This window comes from Takifugu rubripes, chromosome 8 (assembly GCF_901000725.2).
Source record: "Takifugu rubripes chromosome 8, fTakRub1.2, whole genome shotgun sequence".
NCBI lineage: Eukaryota > Metazoa > Chordata > Actinopteri > Tetraodontiformes > Tetraodontidae > Takifugu > Takifugu rubripes.
The window spans coordinates 19685087-19712115 of NC_042292.1; the positions used below are offsets into that span (position 1 = coordinate 19685087).

Here is a 27029-nt window from a genome sequence, read left to right on the forward strand (position 1 = left end):
GGGATGAGGCCAAGAACCACATCACGGACCTCAGAAAGGTGTCGTCGTCCAGGTCGGGATTCCACGAAGAACAAGAACAAACCAGAGAGATGAGCAAGCAAACAGCTTTGTCCTCCAGAGCAGGTAGATGAGAAACGGGACGTCCTGGACACTGGTCCAACCTGATGAGGAAACACTTGGACACGCATGGACCGATGTGGCCAGAGCTCTGAACAACGTCCAGGCCTGGGCACCAGTGAGACCGTACAGCCACGTGCACCAATGGGAGAGCCGACACCTCAGGACAGGATTCAGCCTCCACACCCCCAGAAGAGGTGGGACACTCCTCTGAAGACAACCGGAGGATCTTTGGTCAACTGGAACAAGCTTCACTGAACAGAGGAGGCTGAGACACCAGCTGCTGCTCCCAGTGCTGTACTGGGATCCCTCCCCAGCCAAGGTCACAATGGGTCACACTCACCATCCCATGAGGACCAGGATGACCCCCCCCCCTTTACTGATGCTGATTACCACCAAGGACAGCATTCAGCAAAGCAGTACAGTTTATAGAACTCTGGGATTCACCAGTTGGTTTAAAACTGAAGAAACCTCTCGGACCTGAGGAGAAACATCTCCCCAAAATGAAAGAAAGTCATCTGAAACATCTTGTTTTCACTCACACAACAGGATACACGAGGCTCCTGTAATTCATGCCACATGTGGCCGAGAACAAGGAGCATCTCTGAAACGTGCTGTTGACGACAGTCACCCTGGAGCCAGATATCTCAGCACACTTTTGGGCCTCTTCTGGAGTCCAGGCCGCCACGGGACAACGAGGTTCATGAGAGGGCGTTTGTCAGAAGACGCCATATTTTATCTTTTGAGTAAAAAACCATCGGAATGCGTAAAGAAGAGTCCGCAAAAAATTGTTAAAACAGGACGTCATGCGTTGGCCGGGAATCGAACCCGGGTCAACTGCTTGGAAGGCAGCTATGCTAACCACTATACCACCAACGCTACGCACGTGAGGCTCAGCTCAGAGTTCAGCTACGCAATTAGGCCTGAGTCGCACCAATCAACGGCAGTTTAACTGGTAATTGGATCAATAATTCCATTCTAAATGTGTCTTCCCGTCCACATGCCGAGGGTTCGGGTGAAACTTCAACAGCGCGTGAACGAGCAGCGCTCCTGAAACATAATGCGCCACAGACGCGGGCAGCGCTCTCTCTCCTCGTGCTGCCGTCTCTCGACCGCTCTCTGTTCCCGGCAGGCAGCCAATCACGTGCGTCGTCTCGCGCCTCCTGTTTTCCTCTCACCTCGCCTGAACACCAATCAGGCCGCTCACACTGTGAACGCGGCACGCGCCGCCACGGGTGCTGCTGACAGCGTGGCGGAGGGCACGAGCCCACACGCACATACACAGAGACACACTCACGCATACCCACGTGTAGACACGTATACATGCGCGCGCGCACACACACCCCCTCCCCTTCACGCTAGCCCAACGCACACATCCGTTCACAACCTCCACCGCCCTCCAGTGGTGCTGTGTGTGTGTGTGTGTGTGTGTGTGTGTGTGTGTGCGTGCGTGCGTGCGTGCGTGTCTGCCCGCCCCTGCAGGGTCGACACTGAGCCGCTTTCTTCTCCTCTCCTCTCGACCCAGCTAATTTAATGCCTCCCTCTCTCACCCTGCCGCCTCGCGCTCGTGCCAAGCCCAGGTGATTATCCATCCTCCCCGTTATCCATTACCCCCTCCCTCCATCCTTCATACTCCCTCCTCCTCCTCTTCCTCCTCCTCCTCCTCGGTACCGACAGACCGACAAATCCCTCCCGGTGCTCCTGTCAGCCCCCCACCCCTCCTTTTCTTTCTCTTTTTCTCTCTCTTTCTCTCCGTCTCCTTCCCCGCCAGCCATGATCCGTGGCGGGCTAATTCCCAGACGGTCTTCTTCTTCCTCTTCTCCTCCTTCCTCCTCTTCTCCTCCTCCTCCTCCTGGTAAGTAACACACACCGTCCATCTTCTTGTTTTTCCTCCTCCTCTCTCTATCAGGCTGCATGCTGCGTTCACGCTATTTATCGCTTGTTATCGGGTCTGGCTCCCCCCGCCTTCTTCCTCCCTCCTCAGCTCCCTCACACTGTGCCTGAGGTGGGGGGGGGGAGGGGAGGGGGGGTAAGCGGGCTGTGTGGGAGAGCCATTTTCCCCTCACGGCCGGTGGCCGCCGTGACCTTCTGTCGGAGCTCGCGGCGGCCTGGTTGACCAGACAGGGTAATTAGTTACGCCTCGAGGGAAGGGGGGGGGGGGGGGGGGCTACACACACTCGCGCACACGCACACAGACACACACCCGCTAGCTATGAGAACAGCCACACATGCACATACACACACGTACTCATATATGCAGACAAACCAGATGTGTGCAGACCCCCCATACACGCACGCGCACACACACAGATCCCCAAAGACGCAGACATGCTCGCGCACATACACACATACACACACACACACACACACACACACACAGATCCCAAAGACACAGTCATGCTTGTGCACATACACACACACATACACAGATCCCCAAAGACGGAGAAATGCTCGCGCACATACACACACACACAGATCCCAAAGACACAGTCATGCTTGTGCACACACACACACACAGATCCCAAAGACACAGACATGCTCGTGCACACACACACAGATCCCAAAGACACAGACATGCTCGTGCACACACACACACAGATCCCAAAGACACAGACATGCTCGTGCACACACACACAGATCCCAAAGACACAGACATGCTCGTGCACACACACACACACAACAGCTTTTTTCACTTGTTCTGTTTTTCTTTGAACACTCACACAGGCCTTCACATTCACAAAAGAACTGTGTGTGTGTGTGTGTGTGTGGGGGGGGGGGTCAGATCAGGGAGGTCAAAGGTCAAAAAAAGCTCCATTTCACCAGTCATATTGTGTGTTTTAACCTGAATTTCTGACATAGTTTATACTATAAATGAATTTTAGAATTTAAACATTTACGGACTCCATTAAATTTCAAAAGAAAACTCTATATTTGATTGAAAGTATGGACGAAGTGAAACAAACAACCTTTGACCCAGAACATCAGCTAACGCGCTTCCAACAGCTTCCACCAGGATTTTGTAGCTAAATGTGAGAGATTTCTGTCAGATCTGCATCTTCACCAACAGGGAATGACAGTCGTCAGGATACGAGTGGACGTTGTTCTTCATTCTGATCTTAAACACACAGAAAGGCAACAGGAGACTCCCCCAAAACATCTGTATCACCATGTGGCCGTGGACGAAGCTCCGCCTCCCACGTTAGCTTAGAATCCTTTAATTGTCATGGACTCTTGAGTCAAGTTTCATTTTTCTACTAACGTTAGGGTTAGGGTTAGGGTTAGGGTTAGGGTTACGTGGAATAGGGTTAGGGTTAGGGTTACGTGGAATATTTACATTTCCATTCGTTGGACCAACACACACATACACACACATCCTTGTACGTCTATCTTTGTGAGGACTTTCCCAGGCATAATACACTCCCCAGCTCCTGACCCAAACCATCACAACTAACCCTAACCCTAACCCTAACCATCCCAACTAACCCTAACCCAAACCACCCCAACTAACCATAACCATCCCAACTAACCCTAACCCAAACCACCCCAACTAACCCTAACCATCCCAACTAACCCTAACCCAAACCACCCCAACTAACCATAACCATCCCAACTAACCCTAACCCAAACCATCCCAACTAACCCTAACCCTAACCATCCCAACTAACCCTAACCCCCCCAACTAACCCTAACCCAAACCATCCCAACTAACCCTAACCCTCCCAACCAACCCTAACCCAAACCATCGCAGCTAACCCTAACCCAAACCATCCCAACCAACCCTAACCATCCCAACTAACCCTAACCCTCCCAACTAACCCTAGCCCAGACCATCCCAACTAAACCTAACCATCCCAACTAACCCTAACACTCCCCAGCTCCTGACCCAAACCATCCCAACCAACCCTAACCCAAACCATCCCAGCTAACCCTAACCCAAACCATCCCAACCAACCCTAACCCAAACCATCCCAGCTAACCCTAACCCAAACCATCCCAACCAACCCTAACCCAAACCATCCCAACTAACCCTAATCCAAACCATCCCAGCTAACCCTAACCCAAACCATCGCAACTAACCCTAACCCTAACCATCCCAACTAACCCAAACCACCCCAACCATCCCTAACCCAAACCATCCCAACTAACCCTAACCCAAACCATCCCAGCTAACCCTAACCCTAACCATCCCAACTAACCCAAACCACCCAAACAACCCTAACCCAAACCATCCCAACTAACCCTAACCATCCTAACTAACCCTAACCCAAACCAACCCAGCTAACCCTAACCCAAACCATCCCAGCTAATCCTAATCCTAAACCAAAACAACCCAACTAACCCTAACCCTTCCAACCAACCCTAACCCAAACCATCCCAGCTAACCCTAACCCTAACTAACCCTAAACCTTAAAACTGGTTTTAACCCTCAAACAGATCTTTGAATTTGTGAGGACCAGCAAAAATGTCCTCACACATAAAGTCACATTCACATACAGACACACAAGGATGCACTCATACAGATACGCAATTATAATTATACACACACAGATGCAAATTCATATAAACACTCACACTCACACGCACACACCCACATACAGACAAACACACTCACACATAGAAATAGTCACATGCAGACACACATACACAGACTCACACAGAGACACAACATTATACAGACAGACACACACTCACACATAGAAGCACACTCACACAGAAACATGGAAACACACTCAAACACACATACACAGACACACTTAGCCACTCAGACACACTCACACACACACACAGATGTGATCCTGGGTCATTGTCTGTCTTGTCTCTCTATATCTTGACTCCAGAGCAGAAGTAGCTGCTCGCCATCTTCCCTCCTGAGCGAGCGAGTGTGCGTGAGGTCATGTCAGGCATGACCAGTGGCGTGTGTGTGGAGAGCGACCTCTCCTCCGTGCTCCAGAGAAGCTCTGTCCCCTCACACCACCACTCCAGTCACCATGGTTACAGCGGCCAGGGACAGGTGAGTTGAATATACACACTGCCAACATCCCTCTGGTTTAACCTCCCAAATAACTAACTGACTAACCCTGACCCTAACCCTAACTGACTAGCCCTGACCCTAACACTAACTGACTAACCCTAACCCTAACTGACTAACCCTGACCCTAACCCTAACTGACTAGCCCTTACCCTAACCCTAACTGACTAGCCCTGACCCTAACACTAACTGACTAACCCTAACCCTAACTGACTAGCCCTGACCCTAACACTAACTGACTAGCCCTGACCCTAACACTAACTGACTAGCCCTGACCCTAACTGACTAACCCTGACCCTAACCCTAACTGACTAACCCTGACCCTAACACTAACTGACTAACCCTAACCCTAACTGACTAGCCCTGACCCTAACAGTAACTGACTAACCCTAACCCTAACCCTAACTGACTAACCCTAACCCTAACTGACTAGCCCTGACCCTAACACTAACTGACTAACCCTAACCCTAACTGACTAACCCTAAACCTAACTGACTAACCCTGACCCTAACCCTAACTGACTAGCCCTGACCCTAACCCTAACTGACTAACCCTAACCCTAACTGACTAACCCTAAACCTAACTGACTAGCCCTGACCCTAACACTAACTGACTAGCCCTGACCCTAACTGACTAACCCTGACCCTAACACTAACTGACTAACCCTAACCCTAACTGACTAACCCTAACCCTAACTGACTAACCCTAAACCTAACTGACTAGCCCTGACCCTAACACTAACTGACTAGCCCTGACCCTAACTGACTAACCCTGACCCTAACCCTAACTGACTAACCCTAACCCTAACTGACTAACCCTAAACCTAACTGACTAGCCCTGACCCTAACACTAACTGACTAGCCCTGACCCTAACTGACTAACCCTGACCCTAACACTAACTGACTAACCCTAACCCTAACTGACTAACCCTGACCCTAACACTAACTGACTAGCCCTGACCCTAACCCTAACTGACTAGCCCTGACCCTAACCCTAACTGACTAACCCTGACCCTAACCCTAACTGACTAACCCTAATCCTAACTGACCAACCCAAACCCTAACTGACTAACCCTAACCCTAACTGACTAACCCTAACCCGAACTGACTAACCCTAACCCGAACTGACCAACCCAAACCCTAACTGACTAACCCTAACCCTAACTGACTAACCCTAACCCTAACTGACTAACCCAAACCCGAACTGACTAACCCTAACCCTAACTGACTAACCCTAATCCTAACTGACTAACCCAAACCCTAACTGACCAACCCAAACCCTAACTGACCAACCCTAATCCTAACTGACCAACCCAAACCCGAACTGACCAACCCTAACTGACTAACCCGAACCCTAACCCTCGGCTTCTGAGACCTGTTAGCATCTGAGAAGCTCAGGTATCACTGGCAGAACCATCTGACAGCCCTCAGACCCAAATGTTGCACCTGCCCCTCTTTTAGTTGATAATGACATTAAAAATATGAAACCATCTTTTCAGATGTCGAGTCTGGCGCCGGTCCTGGACTACACCACGGAGATGGACCGGTACCGTTCCTCCTTTGCTAGTTTCTACAAGACCAACGTTAACATGAACGTCACAAATTTTCCGCAGTCTGCAAAACTGGCGGCACGTTTAGCAGCTGCCACGCCCATATTTCCACCTGCCGCTGCAAGGCTCGGTGCTATGGCAACGGCACCTTGGGGTTGTCATGACAACATGAACATGAACCACCCAGCAGCCATGTTCTGGGGTCGAGCAAAACCCGTGACCACTGCCCCGACACACCACCACCATCACCACCACCCTGCAGCGGCATCAGGACACGGCTCCTCGCACACCCCCAGCACCAGCATGCACCCCTGTGGTGGGGGGTCGGGAGGGGGGGGAGGAGGAAGTGGGCGGAGCAGTGAAGGGGCAGCAGCTGAGAAGTCTGGAAACAATCCCGCCTCACTTCCTGTGGCACAGGCAACGCCACATCAATATCCTGTGGCGCAGACGAACGGAAACTTTCTCCCTGCGTATGGCGGCGCGGCAGACTGTGGCGTCATGAACAAACAGGGACACGCCCACCCAGACATGATGGGCCTATCGGAGAGCACGAGCTGCAATGGTGGAGGTGTGATGGGCGGCGGCTTCCTGGGGGGGCTGGGATTACCGCCTGGCGTGATCGTAATGACAATGGGTTCAGCGGCCAGCGGCATCTCTGACGCCAGCAGCGCCTTCCAGATGACCGGGGGTCAAAGGGCGTTGACAGACACTCAGCAGCACGCCAACTCCTCCCCCTGCCCCTCTTCCTCCTCGCCATCATCTTCAGGAGCTGCGGCGGGAGGAGTGGTGTTGTCATCTTCCACATCTTCATCATCGGGGACAGTGGCCAAGAGGAAGAGGAAACGCTGTGGCGTGTGCGGACCGTGCAGGCGCCTCATCAACTGTGGCGTGTGCTCGTCCTGCCGCAACAGGAAGACGGGTCACCAGATCTGCAAGTTCAGGAAGTGTGAGGAGCTGAAGAAGAAGCCTGGGGGAGGAGGGGGGGTGCTCGAGGTGAGGGGGTTCACCCACACACACACACACACACACACACAATTCATCCTCCAGCTCTACAATCTGACCCCTGACCCCTGACCTTAACACAACTCTGACCAAAACCTTCAAACACATCATCAAAACTGTGAGCACCAGACAAAATGTCCTCACTCTGCTTGTAATTTACAAAACATAGTGTGCGTGTGTGAGTCTGTGTGTGTGTGTGTGTGTGTGTGTGTGTCTGTGTGAGTCTGTGTGTGTGTTAGTCTGTCTGTGTGAGTCTGTGTGTGTGTGAATGTGAGTCTGTGTGTGAGTGTGTGTGTGTGTTTGTGAATGTGTGTGTCTGTGAGTGTGTGTGTGTCTGTGTGTAAGTGTGTCTGTGTGTGTGTGTGTGTGTGTGTGTGTGTGTGTAAGTGTGTCTGTGTGTAAGTGTGTGGATGTGTCTGTGTGTAAGTGTGTGTGTGTGTGTGTAAGTGTGTCTGTGTGTGTGTGTGTGAGTGTGTGTGTGCTGTTGAATCCCACTGATTCTCAGTCTGTCTATCTCCAACACCTGCCTGTCTCCAACACCTGTCTATCTCTAACACCTGTCTATCTCTAACACCTGTCTGTCTCTCTAACACCTGTCTGTCTCTCTAACACCTGTCTATCTCTCTAACACTTGTCTATCTCCAACACCTGCCTGTCTCCAACACCTGTCTATCTCTAACACCTGTCTGTCTCTCTAACACGTGTCTATCTCTATAACACCTGTCTATATCTAACACCTGTATATCTCCAACACCTGTCTATCCCCAACACCTGTCTGGCTCTCTAACACTTGTCTATCTCCAACACCTGTCTGTCTCTCTAACACCTGTCTATCTCCAACACCTGTCTGTCTCTCTAACATCTGTCTATCTCTAACACCTGTCTGGCCCTCTAACACCTGTCTGTCTCTCTAACACATGTCTATCTCCAACACCTGTCTATCTCCAACACCTGTCTATCTCCAACACCTGTCTGTCTCTCTAACACCTGTCTGTCTCCAACACCTGTCTGTCTCTCTAACACCTGTCTATCTCTAGCACCTGTCTGTCTCTCCAACACCTGTCTGTCTCCAACACCTGTCTGTCTCTGACACCTGTCTGTCTCTCCAACACCTGTCTGTCTCTAACACCTGTCTATCTCTAACACCTGTCTGTCTCTTTTGAAATGAACTTTTGGTTGTGTGCAGACTCAGCTTCAGGTGTTGATGTTGGTGAATGTCCTCATTTTTTCTTGTGTCTTCTCTCATTAGCGCCCCCCCTCTGTCCCCACTGGTGAGGCATTCCGATGGTTCTTCTAGCTCCTCCTCCAGAGGTTCACCGAAGGCAAAACAGGAAGTTACCATCACAAACAAATTACACATCAGGTTGGGATCATTTCAAAACAATGACTAGAAATTCTGGAATGGAACCGGATTCTGGACGATGATTTCATACTGTGTGGACGATGATTAAAGACTCCAAACCCACCAATTCTGCAATAATGACCAAACAGGAGGTGCCTTGGTCACAGGAAGTGCTCACCGGCCAATCAGAAATTGACAATGCCACAGTTGCATGTTCTTTCAACACGTTTGCAGGTAAACTCATAGAAACTCAGCTGTGAGGACAACATGCAGCACTTTTGTATTTTATTTTAAAGATGCTACATTTATGTGACGCCACTAATGCCAGAATCTGACGACTTGAATTTAGCCTGACTTTGACCCAACAGACACATTGCAGACAAATATTTACAGTCACATCTGATTCTTTGGGACCACAGAACAAAGGTCTTCACCCCTTGTTGTGTGACATCATCAAAGATTGGTGATCTGGTGTCCGGGACGCTTCACGACCTCAACATGGGAAATCTGGTGTTTTCCTGCGGTCGTAGAACAAGTGTGACATGTTTTACATGTTCTACACTTGTTCTACATGTCACCTGTGTTCTACATGTCAGACGTGTTCTACATGTCACACGTGTCCTACATGTCAGACGTGTTCTACATGTCACATGTGTCCTACATGTCACACGTGTTCTACATGTCACACGTTTCCTACATGTCAGACGTGTTCTACATGTCACACGTGTTTTACATGTCAGACGTGTTCTACATGTCACACGTGTCCTACATGTCACACGTGTTCTACATGTCAGACGTGTTCTACATGTCATACGTGTCCTACATGTCACATGTGTCCTGCATGTCACACGTGTCCTACATGTCACACGTGTTCTACATGTCAGACGTGTTCTACATGTCAGACGTGTCCTGCATGTCACACGTGTTCTACATGTCAGATGTGTTCTACATGTCAGATGTGTTCTACATGTCAGACGTGTTCTACATGTCACACGTGTTCTACATGTCAGATGTGTTCTACATGTCAGATGTGTTCTTCATGTCAGACGTGTTCCACATGTCACACGTGTTCTACATGTCAGATGTGTTCTACATGTCAGATGTGTTCTTCATGTCAGACGTGTTCTACATGTCACACGTGTTCTACATGTCAGATGTGTTCTACATGTCAGATGTGTTCTTCATGTCAGACGTGTTCTACATGTCACACGTGTCCTACATGTCACACGTGTTCTACATGTCAGACGTGTTCTACACGTCAGACGTGTTCTACATGTCAGATGTGTTCTACATGTCAGATGTGTTCTACATGTCAGATGTGTTCTACATGTCACACGTGTTCCACATATATGACATGTTCTACATGTCAGATGTGTTCATGTCAGACGTGTTCTACATGTCACACGTGTTCTACGACGTGTTCGTAGACATCAACAGACATTAGCCCTTTGACGGAACATTAGAGAAAAACCACACAAGCATAAAGTTCATCTTATTTTTGTCACAATATCATAAATTCCGTAAAAGTAGTTAAACTTGTGAAACGACCAGGTGACACATTAACTGGTCAGTCAGAACATTTCCAAATGTTGACCTGACCTTAGTGTTCAGACTCTTTGCTCTGACACTTAAATTGGGCTCTGGGGGCTTCCAACTGTCTGTGAGATGTTTCTGCAGCTTGGTTGGAGCCGCTGACTGGTTTAGTTAACCACTGATAGTATGACAGGAAAAACCAAAACCTGAGGTCAGAAGAGCTCAGCCTCGACTGCATCCAGGCTGAGCTCTGGAGGAGGCTACAGACAAATATCTGCTGTGCTGAAGGTTCTCAAACCACTGTGGCTCCATCATTCTGAAATTTAGGAAGTTTGGGACAACCAGAACAATTCCCAGAGCTGGACATCAGACCAAACTGAGCAGTCTGGAGAAAAGGGTGTGAGACATGATCAAGACCAAGCAGCTGTGTTAGTGATCCTGCTGGACCATATCAGTCAAAATATTTCATGTCAAGATTTCGGTTGATTTACCCTCCCTTGAGCTTTACTAATCCATACTGTGTTTTGTCCACTCAGCCTGATGGAAGAGTTGGTGCCAGACCAGTTCCTTGTGGTCCCATCTAAAAGCTCCAGGTCTGGAGTGGACCACCACTGCTTCTGTGTGAACTGTCTCAGTTTGGCCACAAATGGACGATGACTTGACCTCAAAGTAAAGAACTTTTTAAACGTGACCTCAGTTGACTGCTGAACATGGACCCCGTAGGACAGCACTTCCGCTCCAGCTCCTCCTTCAGAAGGCACCTGAACTGAGATGTTCTGAAAAGTTCTGCTTTTGACCACTCTCAGCAGCTGAGACGGTGATTTGCGCGTTTCTCTGTATTTAGGTCTTATTTGTTCTTCTGTGTGATGGTGAAGGTAAACACCTTTACGTCTGTCTGGATTTGAGCAGGAAGTTCTCAGGGCACAGTTGTTTTTCCATTAGAGTTCCAGTTTAAGGACTAAACGTGTATTTTTGTACGTGTAATGGAGCCAGTCAAAGGTGTTCAGCTGGTTCCAGCATGGTTCCCATCCTGTCCTTTTCTAAATACAGTTGGATGGTTCTGGAGCATCAGCAGCAGGTTCCTGGTGCCACCAGTGTTGGAGCAGCCACATCTACAGGGCCTGAGACTGGTCCAGTCTGTCACTGCAGCCCTGTTCCCACGTGCACGTAGAAGCATCGTCTCGGTCTGACCAGGCCTCCAAGTCAAACCCATTTCTGTCCCAGCCAATCAGGAGATGGTGGCTTCAACTGCAGCTCCTGCCCTTGTGAACGCTCCTGAATGTAAAGCCCCGACCTGATGGAGTTCCTCCTGGACACAGATGACTCTCTGCAGATGTGGACATCAGCTCATTTATCACCATCGTCTCTGCCCAGTTCTGATTTGCCTGTTTTAAAATCAGGTCCAGACTTGGAGGTGCAGCTGTGGTCCAGAGGACTAAAACCAGCTTGGTGGGAATAACTTCTGAGGATCTCTTGATGGGACATTCGGGTCCAACTGGAACTTCCAGTAAAAGCACAATTGAAACAATCTGAACTCATTTTTTGTCTGGTGGACGCTGATGGGTTTTATGTCCCGTGACTATGTCCTGGTTCCTGACCGGCAAGTCTGGGGCAGTTGGGAACCAGCATCTGCTGAGGAACTGGCTCCCAAACCAGAAGGTCTGGTTTCAGAGGAACATATATGCAGCTGTCATAAGTATCATTTTTTACCAGACAAAAGCTCAAACCAGCACTTGCTACCAAGAACCAAGAACCCGTTTGGTCTAAAAGGTCTGGCAGAGTTTTCAGAACCAGTTTATCTGTTGGATCACTGGAACAGAAGAACGTCTTCAGACTGACCTGGAACATCAGGATGGACCCTCAGTGATGGTGTCAGGCCTGGTCACACCTTTTAATATGCCCACCCTGTCTCACATGCACACACACATGCACACACACATGCACACATGCAGCACGTCTGTTGATGACCTCTGACCTGGGGCATTTAGGGTTGTTGGGACTCTTTCAGAGATCATTTTGGAGTCTCTTTCTTCTTCATGAAGACTTGCCACGTGCTTAAGAAACAATGTTTGTCAAATTCTGTGAATATGTGAAGCCCAGAAAAGTCTTCAAACACGAGAGAAACTTGATTGACATGTTGATGATCCCCAGAGGGTGAACCCTGACCTTCTCCAGGCCTCCAGCAGGGAAGACGCTGCCTGTCTGTTGGCAGGCAAAGTCCAGGGAGCGTCCACCTTCTTCTGCCGTTAGGTTGGTGGTGACATTTATTTTTAATGATTCAAATATTCCTTTAATCTTTATGAGAAACTTTGGTGAGTTTTGTTGCAAACGAGAAGCACAAAACTGAGGAAGACAGGAAGTGACGACTTCAGCGGGTCCTCACGTGCATGTTCGCCCACCTTTTCTATGTCCACACCCGGTTTCCTGAAAAAAATGCTGCTGCAAATAAACACATGACTTTCTTTTACCACTGGGGCGGCGCTAGTGGTAGTTGTGGTGGTGGGGTGGGGGGGCATCAGTGTTTGGTTTTCTGTCTCCAGTTCTGAGACTTAATAAAGAATTTCAAAGACGAGCGGCTGTGATGTCAGGTGATTGCGTCATACCTGTGTGTGTGTGTGTGTTTGTGTTTGTCTGTGTGCATTTATGTGTGTGTTCATGTTTGTGTGTCTGCGTGTTTTTGCGTGTGTTTTTGCGCATGTTTCTGTCTGTGTGTGTTGTGTGTACGTATGTGGGTGTATATGTGCGTTTGTATGTGTCTCGGGTTTTGTGTGCCAGTGCCTTTGTGTGTGTACGCGCATGCGTGTGTGTGTTTCTGTTTGTGTGTCTGTATGTGTGTTTTTGCATGTGTGTGACTATGCGTTTGTGTGTCTGTGTGTGTTTGTGTGTAAGGCAGAAAGTGAGAGCTGGCATGAGACAAAATGTTGTCGTGTTTGTGTGAAAAGCCACAGTGAGAAGATGGAACCTCTGTGTGTTGTCCTTGACAACAGTGCAGCCATGTTGCCTGGCAACAGTGCTAACAATGGCTCTCCATCTGTGTTGTAGAATGTGGCGACGTGAGTCGGGGAACATGTTTTTGCTGCCAGTGAGTGTCAGAACCTGAAGGTCTGATCCATCCTGAAGGTCTGCTGGAGGAGGCCTGAGCCCAAACCACTGAGAAGACTCTGGTACCAGCTGGAGGGTCCTCAGCACCAACAGCCTCGGGCCTGAATTCAGAAGCTGCACCAGCTGGAAGGAGATCTTCAAACAGCTACTGTACAGGTGTCCCTGTACAGGACAGGATTCAGCCTCCACACCCCCAGAAGAGGTGGGACACTCCTCTGAAGACAACCGGAGGATCTTTGGTCAACTGGAACAAGCTTCACTGAACAGAGGAGGCTGAGACACCAGCTGCTGCTCCCAGTGCTGTACTGGGATCCCTCCCCAGCCAAGGTCACAATGGGTCACACTCACCATCCCATGAGGACCAGGATGACCCCCCCCCCCCTTTACTGATGCTGATTACCACCAAGGACAGCATTCAGCAAAGCAGTACAGTTTATAGAACTCTGGGATTCACCAGTTGGTTTAAAACTGAAGAAACCTCTCGGACCTGAGGACACAACTGTGCAGAACCAAGTCCAATTACCTCCCTATTGGGATTATTAGACTAATGAAGCAGTTTCTGTGAGACGGGCCACAGCAAGTGGACCACCCCTTCCTTCTGGGACCCCTCAGGGTGGACATGGGGGTTCTGGGACATGGGGTGGACAGCTTTGAGAACCGGTGAGATGCTGGTGGAGCCCAGGTCAATCAAGGGTTAGAGGTCAATCAATCAATCAATCAATCAATCAAGTCAATCTCGGTCGGCGCATTGAGCAGGTGGACATTGATCAAGACTTAAGGTGGCAAATGTCATGTGTGTGTGTGTGTGTGTGTGTGTGAGTATGTGCGTGTGTGTGTGCGCGTGTGTGTGTGTGCTCCAGCTCATGTGTTCCATCACAGCCTTGTGTAGCTTTTCTCCACCCACCGACCAACTCACCGACCCACCGACTCACCGACCCACCGATCGACTCACTGACCGACTCACCGACCCACCGACTCACCGACCAACTCACCGACTCACCGACCCACCGACTCACCGACCAACTCACCGACTCACCGACCCACCGACCCACCGACCGACCCACCGATCGACTCACCGACCCACCGACTCACCGACCAACTCACCGACTCACCGACCCACCGACCCACCGACCGACCCACCGATCAACTCACCGACTCACCGACCCACCGACCGACCCACCGACTCACCGACCGACCCACCGATCAACTCACCGACCCACCGACCAACCCACCGACCGACCGACTCACCGACCCACCGACCGACCCACCGACTCACCGACCCACCGACTCACCGACCGACTCACCGACCCACCGACCAACTCACCGACCAACTCACCGACCCACCGACTCACCGACCCACCGACCGACCCACCGATCAACTCACCGACTCACCGACCGACCCACCGACTCACCGACCCACCGACTCACCGACCGACCCACCGACCGACCCACCGACCGACTCACCGACCGACCCACCGATCAACTCACCGACTCACCGACCGACCCACCGACTCACCGACCCACCGACTCACCGACCGACCCACCGACCGACCCACCGATCAACTCACCGACTCACCGACCGACCCACCGACTCACCGACCGACCCACCGACCGACCCACCGACCGACTCACCGACCGACTCACCGACCCACCGACCGACTCACCGACCCACCGACCCACCGACCGACCCACCAACCGAGCCACTGAGCCACCGACTCGGTGCCACATCAGCAGCTGCTTCAATCAAGAATCCGGAATCTGATCAACAGGAAAACCCTTTTTCTGGCAGCACCTGGAACCCAAGACCTGTTTGGACAAACAACCCTCAGACTTGGAGACACTGTTGGTGCCGCCTCACTCAGGACCTGTTTCCTGTTTCCTGTTTCCTGTTTCGGCTCATTAGCCTTGACGGTTGAGAGCTGGCCTGACGGCTCCCTTGAAATATGCCGTTGTCTCTCTGGAGCGCCTTGGGGTCGGTTAGTGGAACGTAGCTTCACTACCTCAATAAATTAAATTTAAAATAATAAATGTTTCATTTTGAAACATTGTGCCTGGTCTCCACAAAATTGTCCTTCCTTGTTGCAGGACTGTGTCAAAATGGGGGCTCGTCCATTCAACTTTTGCTAATATTCATTTCCAGGTTTCTAGAGTTCTCGTATTTCCTCATCAGCGTGTCGGCTCCGGTTCACATTCAGGGTCACTGGGGGCCTCGGCTGACATCCTGACAGGTTGTTCAGTCTCCCTCTTATGAATTAGTCCACCAGGGAACATTTAGTTTGGGTTGCTCAGCAGTATGAGGTGGAGAACCTCACCTGCAAGAACGTGGGGAAGGTAAGGTCGCACTTTAACATTTGAACAACAATAAGAACTCTTGCTTTTGAAAATAGACCATGAAAAGATTGAAGTATAAAAGAGAACAAGTGCCATTAGAGTTAGAAGTCCAAAATGAGCAATGGTCCAGGAAGGTTCCATGTCTGCAGCTCTTCAATGAAGGAATTACTGCTGAGTTTGGACCTTGTCGGTAACCTGAGCTCGGAACCCACGTTTGATGAGGAGGTTGAGACTTTTGTGCATGTTTGAACGTGTTGCTGATTCAAGCAGCTGGCGAAGGACAAACTTTATTTGTCTTTACAGGTAAAGCAGAGAGTCGTGGTCGGTGCAGCGTGAAGATGACGGAGCAGTAAAAGCTGCTGTTGTGGAGGCAAATGAGCTGGTTCCCGAAGCGGATTGCTAACGCTTTAGCGGCTGGCAATAAACAGGTAAACAAACGCGTGTGGAATTTTCACGGGATTTGAATTTCTGACTTTAATCGCTGGTGCTTCTCATCTGCTCTGAAACCACTTGAGGAACTTTGTGATCTCGTTGTTCTGGAACAGTTTAAACGGCCTGTGCCAGATTAAATCGCAACATATATGAATGAACAGAAATCTGTGCCGGCAGACAAGTGTGTGTTGACACACAAGCGAGTCTTTGGGGAGCGAGATTCCACAAAGACTCCATCTTCTAAGCTGCAACAGCATGTTGGTGGTCAAGGATGGGAATGGGTGGGACTACTGCCATCAGGAAAGTGTCTTTTGCTGAGAGGAAAAGCTTAAATATCCAGCTGAAACTGGTCCTAAACCCTTGTTTGAGCAGAGCTGAAGGCTCCATTTCAGATGCACCTTAAACCAGATGTGCTCCGTTTGTGTCTCACGGCTTTGGGACAGTAGTTGGTGATGACCAGAAGATTCCAGTTGAGGTAGAGTCCACTTTAGGCTTCGGGCTCCTCATGGAGAAGCATTCGAAGCACCCTGTGGTGCAGGTGATCCTGCCATTCAAATATACCAGCAATCCCTCGTGGTGATGTTGCTGGACATATGGGTGTGAAAAAACTATCGGGTGCTGCAGCATTTTCTCTGGCCAATTTTAAAGTAATTAGTTCCATTTAATTAAAAATGTAATCAAAGCCTGCTCTGCTGTAGCCAATAGTGGCAGTACTGGGTACCCACCACCATTTGAGCACCTGCGTGGGCCCTCAGCCCCGGCCCAAGTCAGGTTGTTCCTTTGTCAACTGTGTCAGTCAACGAGAGTTACACAATCACTGCCCCATCTGTTGTGAAGGCCATCGGTCGATTCATGTCGTTGGGATTCCCAAAATCATAGGGATTGATCAAGGGTCACATTTTACATTGAGTGTTTGCTCAAGTTCTGCAACAGCTTCATATAAAGCACAGCATGGCCTCGCCAGACCACCCGCAGAGCCAAGGTGCTAATCCTAACCCTAACCCGCAGAGCCAAGGTGCTAACCCTAATCCTAACCCTAACCACCCGCAGAGCCAAGGTGCTAATCCTAACCCTAACCCTAACCCGCAGAGCCAAGGTGCTAATCCTAACCCTAACCACCCGCAGAGCCAAGGGGCTAACCCTAATCCTAACCCTAACCACCCGCAGAGCCAAGGTGCTAATCCTAATCCTAACCCTAACCACCCGCAGAGCCAAGGTGCTAATCCTAACCCTAACCCTAACCACCCGCAGAGCCAAGGGGCTAACCCTAACCCTAACCACCCGCAGAGCCAAGGGGCTAACCCTAATCCTAACCACCCGCAGAGCCAAGGGGCTAACCCTAACCCTAACCCTAACCACCCGCAGAGCCAAGGGGCTAATCCTAATCCTAACCACCCGCAGAGCCAAGGGGCTAACCCTAACCCTAACCACCCGCAGAGCCAAGGGGCTAACCCTAATCCTAACCACCCGCAGAGCCAAGGGGCTAACCCTAACCCTAACCCTAACCACCCGCAGAGCCAAGGGGCTAACCCTAATCCTAACCACCCGCAGAGCCAAGGGGCTAACCCTAACCCTAACCCTAACCACCCGCAGAGCCAAGGTGCTAATCCTAACCCTAACCCTAACCACCCGCAGAGCCAAGGTGCTAATCCTAACCCTAACCACCCGCAGAGCCAAGGGGCTAACCCTAACCCTAACCACCCGCAGAGCCAAGGGGCTAACCCTAATCCTAACCACCCGCAGAGCCAAGGGGCTAACCCTAACCACCCGCAGAGCCAAGGGGCTAACCCTAACCACCCGCAGAGCCAAGGGGCTAACCCTAACCTCTAACCCTCTAACCCTGACCCTCTCACCCTGACCCTAACCCTCTAACCCTAACCTCTAACCCTCTAACCCTGACGCTCTAACCCTAACCCTCTGACCCTCTAACCCTAACCTCTAACCCTAACCCTGACCCTCTAACCCTAACCCCCTAACCCTGACCCTAACCCTCTAACCCTGACCCTCTCACCCTGACCCTAACCCTCTAACCCTGACCCTCTAACCCTCTAACCCTGACGCTCTAACCCTAACCCTCTGACCCTCTAACCCTAACCTCTAACCCTAACCCTGACCCTCTCACCCTAACCCCCTAACCCTGACCCTCTAACCCTGACCCTCTAACCCTGACCCTCACCCTGCTGATGTCATCAGCTGTTCCTTTTGTTAATTCTGGATGAATGTTCTGCAGTTCACGAGACGATGTCGACCCAAACGAGACAAATGGACCTTTTGACTTGATGTGGTGATCAGTGAGTTTGGTGGATTCAGAAAAGCCAAACTTTGTGAATCATTATTTTACTAAAGCCATCTCAGAAAATGGAACCATCAGACATTAAAACACAAAGTTGATGCGCGTCAGAAGATGGATCAATCAAAAGTGGAATCTCAGAAACACTTTAATGAAAGTGGCTCAGGCAGAAATGATCCCAGGTCGTCCAGTAAAGACTTCAAAAAGAAGCAGACTTCTGATCGGGCGTTGGTCGCCACACCTTTTTCCTTCAGTGGAATTGGACGGCAGGCGGAGAGTCCTGAGGGTCAGCGAGCAGGTCTGGGCGGGCGTCGGTGCTCGCTGAGCTGGAGGCAGCTGAAGATAAGGCTGTGTGATGGGCCAATGGAGCAGCGCTGCGCTTCAAACCGGTGGTCTGCTGGAAAGCAGCAGGAGGCGGCTCCTCGTGGCCCAGTGACGATGCGTCTCTGAGGTCTCCTGAGGCTGAACCGGAGGGATTCTGAGAGCTTATGTCAGAAGAAACGCATCTAAGGTTGGCGGCCATAATTAGCAAAGAGCTAGCTTGTGCTGGAGCGTTGACTTCAGCAGGTGAGGGGTGAGCGTCCGGCCCACATTCAAGGGGAGGAACCAAGTCATCTGATACTATATGGCTGTGGTTGACTCCTGAGGACCCCGCAGCACCACAGGGTGCAGATAGGTCCACATTCCTGTGGCTGCGAGCTGGTGCGTCCCCACAGGCTGCTGGAGGGAAACCGACGGTAGACGCAGAACTGTCCCACAGCAGGTCAGCAGGCGCACGGCGGGCAGCAGAAAACATCTCCCTCCTCTCAGGCTGCCACTCTGAAGACAAGAAGCTGTGGTCTTGAAAGCAACCGGCACTTACGGAGGCAGCCTGAGAGGAGGACCCAGGCGCAGACCAACGGGTCCCGGCATCGGGATGCCGCGGGCGCGGGCTCGGAGCGTCGCTCCGCTTCAAGGGTGGAGGAGTGTTCCTGCTGTAGGACCTGACGGGGCTGACCTGTTTGAGGAGGGGGGGGAGGTCTGGCGTGGCCTGGCTCAGCTCTGGGCCCTGGTCACACGCAGGGGTGACGCTACTGGGATGCCCCTCACAACTGGATGAAAAGCTACATTTAGGCTGCGCGACGACCTGGAGCTCACCGAGGATGGACGCCAGAAGATGGCTGTCGGAGACCTCGGCGTGGCTCTGTCCAGCCGGCTGAGAGCTGCTGTCCACGTCCACGACCTCTGACCTTTTAGCTTCCTCCGATCCGGACAGGAAATCGTTCCCCTCCACCGTCTCTACATCCACGTCGTGATCGCTGCTGCCCTGAGTTTGACCAGGGGGCTCCTGATCCGAACCGTGGAACTCCTGGTTCAACATATCGACAGGAAGTTCTCCACCTTCTGCATTCGCTGTTTGATGGACGCCATCAGGAAGCACCATGGGAAGAGGGAGAAGGTGAGACACATCCAGAGTCTGCTGGCTGCTGAGCAGACTGCCGCCGTCGGCCCCATCCTGGCTGCCATCGCTGTGGATGGTGATGATGACAGGAGACCTGCAGGGAAACATCCAGCCAACAAATAATCAGCGTCACCAAATGCTGTTTCCGATTGAAGCCTGATGACGCCCTCTGCTGGTTTCCTGTGGAACTTTCCTTTTGATCAGCTTTTCAATATAAAAGTCACAGGACTCGACTTCATTTGGAAAAAGGTGCAGTTTGAGAGCCTTTGTGAGTTTACCTGCCGCGCGGTCTCCTATGGTCCTCTTTCCTGCGTCGTTTGTGGGTAGCATTGGAGCCAACAGAACCCTCATAAATAATCTCCACGCTGGGACTGCGGTCTTCTCTGGACCTCCTGCTGTTGGACAGAAGACAGGACATGAGGTGGCGACCTGAAGTGGCTTAAAGTGGACCTCTCTCTTTGGAACTAACTGGTTAAAAGGAACTTTTTTTCAAAAGAACACTGAGGACAGGAGGAACCTTTTAGTTCTTCTGTCTGACTCAACTCTACTTTGTGTTGCACTCATCTTCTTCTAAACTCCAGTCAGAACCGGTAGAGAGGCAACCGGACCGCTGACAGAAAGTGGAAGATCTCTACTCAGTTCTGAGGGCTAAGTGGGAGCTAGTGGCACTACAGGTAAAACAGCCCAGTTGACTCTCTGCTGGACCTTCACACGGCACCATCGCCTGGATGAAGGAGACCTTCAGGGACATGCTATGAAGCTCCAGAATTGACTTCATCTTTGAGCTCTCGTAGGCGTGAACGAGAAGAAGTGAATCCTCACCCGCCTCCCTGACTGGGCCGCTGGGACTTGTCTCCTTTCCTCCCTTCCTCCCTTCGCCTCCTCCTCCTCTCCTTCTTCTTGCGTTCCTTCCGCCTCTCCCGGCGATGGCTGCTGCGGCTCTTCGGCTTCCACGAAGGGTCCTCGCTATTGCTGTCCAGATGGCGACTCTTGTATTTCCTCTTTCCGCCTGGTTTCTCTGGACACTCGCGCGGGGTGGCCGCGGACGTGGGGGGGCCCTGCACTGTTAGGTGTGGGGAAGAGCGGGGTGGCGAGGAAGACCAGGAAACACGGGAGGGAGATGAGGCAGAGGAAGTCAGAGGAGACACCTGGGAACAGCTGTACTCCCAGCTGGAGTCGGGGGGGCTGGACTCTGCGCTTGATTGAAATGGGGAGGAGGAGCGGCGGCGCATCATGGCAGGATATAGGCAGCGATTTGGGTTGGAGAGCGTGCCGCTCCGTCTCCTCTGCTGCTCCTTCACACCTCTCTGTCCTCTCCTGCCCTCTGCTCCGTGCCCCCGCCCGCCAGGGTCGCCCAAAGACTTCCTGCTACTTTCTGAACAGAAGGTCTGCTCACACACCTCCGCAGCCTTTTGCTTCGACTCCTCCTCCTGCTCGTTTCGGCACATCCCTGATGTGGAGGGGGGGATTGTGGGCAAGGGAGCAGTGGTACTGGGAGAGACCGGAAGCTTGTCTTCCTCCTTTTTCTCCTGCTCCGGCTCCTCCTCCTCACTGTCAGAGGAGAGCTGCACCAGCTCTGGCGTCCGCTCTGCAATTGGCTTCTTGTAGCCAACAATCAGACACTCCTCCTCCTCCTCCTCCTCCCTCTCACCTTCATCTTCCTGGCCCACCTCAGGCCGGGTGGGGCTGAACGACAGCGAGGAGAGCGAGCAAGAGGGCTCTGCAGCAGAGTAGGAGGGGCCTGGAGTCTCATCATCCCATGCTGATTGGCTGAGGTTGTTTCGGGTTTGGATGACGTCACTGCCACCACATCCTGCCCTGTCTTGATCTCCCCCCAACAGCCCCTGCTCTTCCTCGCCCTCTGAGATGGCAATAATGGATCCACTGTCGGAGGAACTACTTATGGCCTCCAGTTCCAGGGGGGCAGTGGGCGGCTCATAAACCGCCTGCAGGTCATACGTTTCCAGACTGAGCGGGGAGCGGGCAAAACTGACCAGTTCGTGGAGAAAATGATCAGTGCGCGCCAGCAGGAAAGGTCGCAGTTCATCTTCTATTGTGGGTGTGTCTTCCAAACCGTGGCGAGCGAGCCGCGCCATGATGATGCGTTGGATGATATCAACTAGCGAGCCGTGTGCACCGTACAGGACCATGAGCTCCCGCCTCAGCCACGGCCGAAGCCTGTTGAGGAGCTCGGGGTTCCGGCGGAAGCTTTCTGCAGTGATGTCATGCTGCTGCTGTTGCCCCTGGTTACTGATCGTGGCTACGCCATTAACCCGGATGCCACAGCGGTAAAGATCCCGGCGGAAGGCCATGGTCTCTCTCTCCCTTACGTGCCGAGCAGTCCCACTTTCCTGCTGCATTCGCCGCCTTGCTGCCAACTGGATCATCATCCGCCGGGATTCCCGGTTACTGGAGGACACAGGAACCACCGCACCCCCCAGTCTCATCATGCCCTCAAATATCACACCGCCGTCTGACGAGTCTGCTCCGTCACTCATCCGCTGCTCATCCAAGTCATCGGCCTCGTCACTGTCTGTGAGGATCGGTGACGCTGAGGCATAACGAGGAAGAGCGACAGACGAATCCAGGTACCACTCGCCCATGGCCACCCTCTCTCCTGTCCTGCTGCCAGGCCTTCGTCTTCCTCTCCTCTCCCTCCTCCTCCTCCGATCCCCAGCATCCCCCCCCCTGTGCCGACGCAACATTAACCTCATATGGTGGTTGCTCCTCGCTGCAGAAGCCATCGCCGCCACCATGGCAACGGTAGCGGCGACGCTGCTGTTGTTTGGCGCCGGTTGCAGGGTGTACTCTTTAAAGTCATCTTCAGCGCGAACAGAGTGCAGAATGGAGGCAAAAGGCTGTTTGCAGAGCGGACACTCCGCCTTGTTGTGGGACCATTCCTGAATACACGGAAAGCAGAAGCGATGCAGGCAGCGGTCCAAGTAGGCCAGGTTGTTGAATCGGTCCAAGCAGATCGGACACTTGGAGTCAGGCGAAGCGTCCTCTGCCATCATCACTTCTGCCTGCGCCGACACGGAGGAACCGGGAGGCGATGAGGACGCGTCAGCGGCCGAAGCCCTGTTGCTGTTCTTCCTTCTGCTGCTACGAGCGGCACTCTGACATGTCCTCTCCTCCTCGTGCTCTGGCTGCCTGGCTCCAGCCGCAGCATCTCCAGCATCGCCAGCATCTCCAGCCGCAGCACCACGACGTCGCAGACGCAGCTTCATTTGAGTCGGCGCCATCGCCTAAATGGAGAACAGGATTGCCATCTTTCAGTGGACACAATTTCAGCTCAGATTATGATTAGAACAGCAGAACACCGACTTAATTCCAGCAAAGGATTGAAAGCAAAAACCAAGGCGGGCTAACAGTACAGGGTTAATAATGCTAACTGGTAACATGCTAACTGAGATACGTTGAAGACACTTGACATTTATCAGTGACGTTTTAAACAATTTAGCGTGGACTTTCACATATTGTAAACTCATCATTTCGTTAACAAAACGAACCCCGCATCCCTTCCGTTCTGTATCTTTATTAGCCCGAGGGCATGCTATTGTCGTTAGCTGTCAATACCCGAGCAGAAGTACCACCCGGCAGCTTCTCATCCGTTCTTTTTCTCCTCCTCCGCTCAGAATTCCGCAGAGTCAGTGACATTCGTGATGTGCAGCTTATCGGCCTCCAGACGACTGAATTCTGCGTGTTTATACCGAAACGCCTGGTGAAAAAGACATTGATGGATCTTAAAGTAGCTTCTCAACACAGCTGAAAACACAGTGGTATTTTCTTCTTCTGCTTCTCCAAAACAACCGAATCGATACTAAAAAGCCGTCGCTCTGCCCCCTGCTGTCGGGTTACGTTTAAATTGATTCGAAATTCATGTAAAATAAATTACTTGCCAGAACTCGAAAAGAATTCTAACCATTTTAGTTACATGTTTGACTGAAGTGGGCGGGTGTGCTTGAGCATCAAAAAATAAGCCATTCGTTTAGTCGTTTTAGTTGATTCCTTTCATTTTTATTGAATTTGTTGGGCTCGTGGTAATTTTGTAGCTCGTCTCCCAGCCACAGGGTGGCGACATTTAATAGCAAAAGAAAGCTTTGTTTAAACTGGAAGAAGAAAAAGCTCCGGGCGGAAAGATGGAGCAGCTTTAGCAGAACCAGCCTAAAGAGCTCATCAATGGCGTTCAGCAGACGGAACCTGGAGCGGATCCATTCAGCGGTACAGTCACGAACCACCGCCGCTCCCCGTTGGGTCCCGCCGGGCGTCAGTCTGCCGCGGCCGCGGAGCTCCGCACCACAGCGAACAGATTAATAGTGTCGGTAGCGCAAGACTCACATTTAACACGCGTCGAATGTCTCATTTAAACTGGTCGCGGCAGTTTGATGCATGTTGTGTTTCTCTATGTTTCCCAATGTCGTTGTAAAGCGTCACTTTCGTGCCACCCAGACCAGATTTGCAGAGAACCCAGAAGTGTCCGATCCAATTTGCTGTTCGTCACGGTTGATGGTTTCCGGGGTTCTTATTTAAATCATATGTGCATGAAAAATAGTCTAAAGGGAGGGAAACACAACCAGGAGATCAACTCACAGTAGGAAAATCTGCTGACAGCTATTTACAGCGTGCAAGTATGTCACCATGAGGGACCTGCATACACACCCCACACGGGTGACTGCACACCCCACACGGGTGACTGCACACCCCTCACGGGTGACTACATCCCTCACGGGTGACTACATCCCTCACGGGTGACTGTACACCCCTCACGGGTGACTACATCCCTCACGGGTGACTGTACACCCCACCCCTCACGGGTGACTGTACACCCCACCCCACATGGGTGACTGCACACCCCTCACGGGTGACTGTACACCCCACACGGGTGACTGCACACCCCTCACGGGTGACTGTACACCCCACACGGGTGACTGTACACCCCTCACGGGTGACTGTACACCCCACCCCTCACGGGTGACTGCACACCCCTCACAGGTGACTGTACACCCCACCCCTCACGGGTGACTGTACACCCCTCACGGGTGACTGCACACCCCTCACGGGTGACTGTACACCCCACCCCTCACGGGTGACTGCACACCCCTCACGGGTGACTGCACACCCCTCACGGGTGACTGTACACCCCACCCCTCACGGGTGACTGCACACCCCTCACGGGTGACTGTACACCCCACCCCTCACGGGTGACTGCCCCCCCTCACGGGTGACTGCACACCCCTCACGGGTGACTGTACACCCCTCACAGGTGACTGTACACCCCTCACGGGTGACTGCACACCCCTCACGGGTGACTGTACACCCCACCCCTCACGGGTGACTGTACACCCCTCACGGGTGACTGTACACCCCACCCCTCACGGGTGACTGTACAACCCTCACGGGTGACTGTACACCCCTCACAGGTGACTGTACACCCCACCCCTCACGGGTGACTGCACACCCCTCACGGGTGACTGTACACCCCACCCCTCACGGGTGACTGTACACCCCACCCCTCACGGGTGACTGCACACCCCTCACGGGTGACTACACACCCCCACAGCCTGGCCTCGGCAGAGGTGGGTGGGGGACAGCAGGACCATCCCGATCTATTCTGTGTCATGAGGAACACAAGGAGGTCTGTCAGAACAGCGACCCAGGACCTTCAGCGAGACACTGCTGACGTGCTTCTAACAGCCATGTGTCCATCAGGTCTTCCTGGCTGTTGTGATCCTGTCCTGGTCTTATGTGATCTACGCCAGCAGGATCGCATCTCGGTGGCTTCTGGAGCAAACGCCGGCCCTCCTCCAGCAGGACTGAGAGCATTTTCAGGTGAGTTTTAAACTCGGACCTCCCAGTCGTGTCCAGAGTCGCATGTCCTCGCTGAAGTGTTTCACGCCTCCTCCTGCATTCATGTCGGTTCAGGTCAGGACTGAACCCTAACATCCCAGGAGTGTCTGTTGGGCCGGGGACAAGCAGAACCAGAACCTGCAAACAACCTGGCAGAGATGCTGTGCCAGGTTTTATGAAGGAATATGATGAGATCCTTCAGAGAGTGTGTGCATCCCTGCTGGACCGTGAAGGTGTCCTGCAGTCCTGCTCCAGGGCTGCTCAATACGTCGATCACCAACGCCCCCAACCGAGCTACTATCGGTAGATCGCATGGCAACAAAAAAAATAGACCTCAGTCTATCGTCCATCCGGGAAGACAGTCGGATGACGTCTGAATTTTTCTGGTCACCGTGCATGCGCAAAGAACGACTCCAAGTGTGGCAAAGCTAACCAGCTAGTCAGTTTGTTACCGCTAATTTTTCACTTTTGTTTTTTTCCTCTTAAACTTACGAAAAGGTGTTGAATGAGTCGGGGAGCTGGACAGAGTAAGAAGAATAAAACTTTCATTCGGAATGGGAGGAGGACCTTTTTTCACGATGACATTTTCATGCGTTTGCCTCATCAAAGAAGAGAACTGCGGAGCGGCGTTTTCAGACTGTTCAAGCACGCTGAGAAAGAGGTGAAGGAGCTAAGGTCATAGAGGTGAAGGAGCTAAAGTCATAGCTGTTCTTCACAATGGCAACAAATGTACAGTTAATTGTGTTGTGTTGTGGAACACATGCGGTGATGCAAGGCTGAGTTTTCTAAATAAATATAACGGGTGGATCATTTGGACTTGGTCATTTCATGAGGAGCTGGTCTGCTGAAACAGTGAGCACCTGCTCTGCTCTGGTGTCACTCTGAGGGCATTTCCACTGAACACACACTTGCTGGATAATCATCTTTATTTCACACACACTGTTGCTGTCTGCTGGATAATCATCTTTATTTCACACACACTTGCTGTCTGCTGGATAATCATCTTTATTTCAC

The 27029-nt window shown here is 51.8% G+C and overlaps 2 protein-coding genes and 1 non-coding gene across 7 annotated transcripts; 1 reads left to right on the forward strand and 2 right to left on the reverse strand.

Moving 5' to 3' along the window:
- The first annotated feature begins 50 nt into the window (after positions 1-50).
- Positions 51-26827, forward strand: LOC105419947 (DNA N6-methyl adenine demethylase-like). 4 transcript variants are annotated; one of them, XM_029839569.1, is made up of 9 exons: positions 51-1697; positions 4956-5128; positions 6645-7688; positions 8947-9273; positions 11109-12822; positions 13615-14334; positions 16309-16433; positions 25878-25997; positions 26091-26827. In XM_029839569.1, the coding sequence occupies exons 2-4, from the start codon at positions 5012-5014 to the stop codon at positions 8992-8994; spliced, it is 1209 nt and encodes a 402-aa protein (XP_029695429.1). In that variant the 5' UTR covers positions 51-1697; positions 4956-5011; the 3' UTR covers positions 8995-9273; positions 11109-12822; positions 13615-14334; positions 16309-16433; positions 25878-25997; positions 26091-26827. The 4 variants fall into 4 exon arrangements, 3 of the variants coding, with proteins under 3 accessions (XP_029695429.1, XP_029695428.1, XP_029695430.1); XM_029839568.1 differs by lacking the exon at positions 51-1697 and adding an exon at positions 1728-1972; XM_029839570.1 differs by lacking the exons at positions 51-1697; positions 8947-9273 and adding an exon at positions 1728-1972.
- trnag-ucc (transfer RNA glycine (anticodon UCC)) lies at positions 925-996 on the reverse strand. The gene has a single exon. It is a non-coding gene; the product is annotated as a tRNA-Gly (tRNA).
- Positions 18759-24007, reverse strand: LOC101063171 (E3 ubiquitin-protein ligase Topors-like). 2 transcript variants are annotated; one of them, XM_029839563.1, is made up of 4 exons: positions 23745-24007; positions 20991-23413; positions 20447-20560; positions 18759-20262 (listed from the first exon to the last, which is right to left on the reverse strand). In XM_029839563.1, the coding sequence occupies exons 1-4, from the start codon at positions 23823-23825 to the stop codon at positions 18978-18980; spliced, it is 3903 nt and encodes a 1300-aa protein (XP_029695423.1). In that variant the 5' UTR covers positions 23826-24007; the 3' UTR covers positions 18759-18977. The 2 variants fall into 2 exon arrangements, with proteins under 2 accessions (XP_029695423.1, XP_011616021.2); XM_011617719.2 differs by having other exon boundaries at positions 20447-20563; positions 23745-24006.
- Positions 26828-27029: the final 202 nt, after the last annotated feature.

Coding starts and splice junctions, on each gene's coding strand:
- LOC101063171 (XM_011617719.2), bottom strand. CDS start 23,825: ATGTCACTGACTCTGCGGAATTCTGAGCGGAGGAGGAGAAAAAGAACG. Junction 20,564..20,990: donor CGGCCCAGTCAGGGAGGCGG/GTGAGGATTCAC, acceptor TCTGTCCAACAG/CAGGAGGTCCAGAGAAGACC. Junction 20,263..20,446: donor CATAGGAGACCGCGCGGCAG/GTAAACTCACAA, acceptor GTTTCCCTGCAG/GTCTCCTGTCATCATCACCA.
- LOC105419947 (XM_029839569.1), top strand. CDS start 5,012: ATGTCAGGCATGACCAGTGGCGTGTGTGTGGAGAGCGACCTCTCCTCC. Junction 5,129..6,644: donor GTTACAGCGGCCAGGGACAG/GTGAGTTGAATA, acceptor CCATCTTTTCAG/ATGTCGAGTCTGGCGCCGGT. Junction 7,689..8,946: donor GAGGAGGGGGGGTGCTCGAG/GTGAGGGGGTTC, acceptor TTCTCTCATTAG/CGCCCCCCCTCTGTCCCCAC.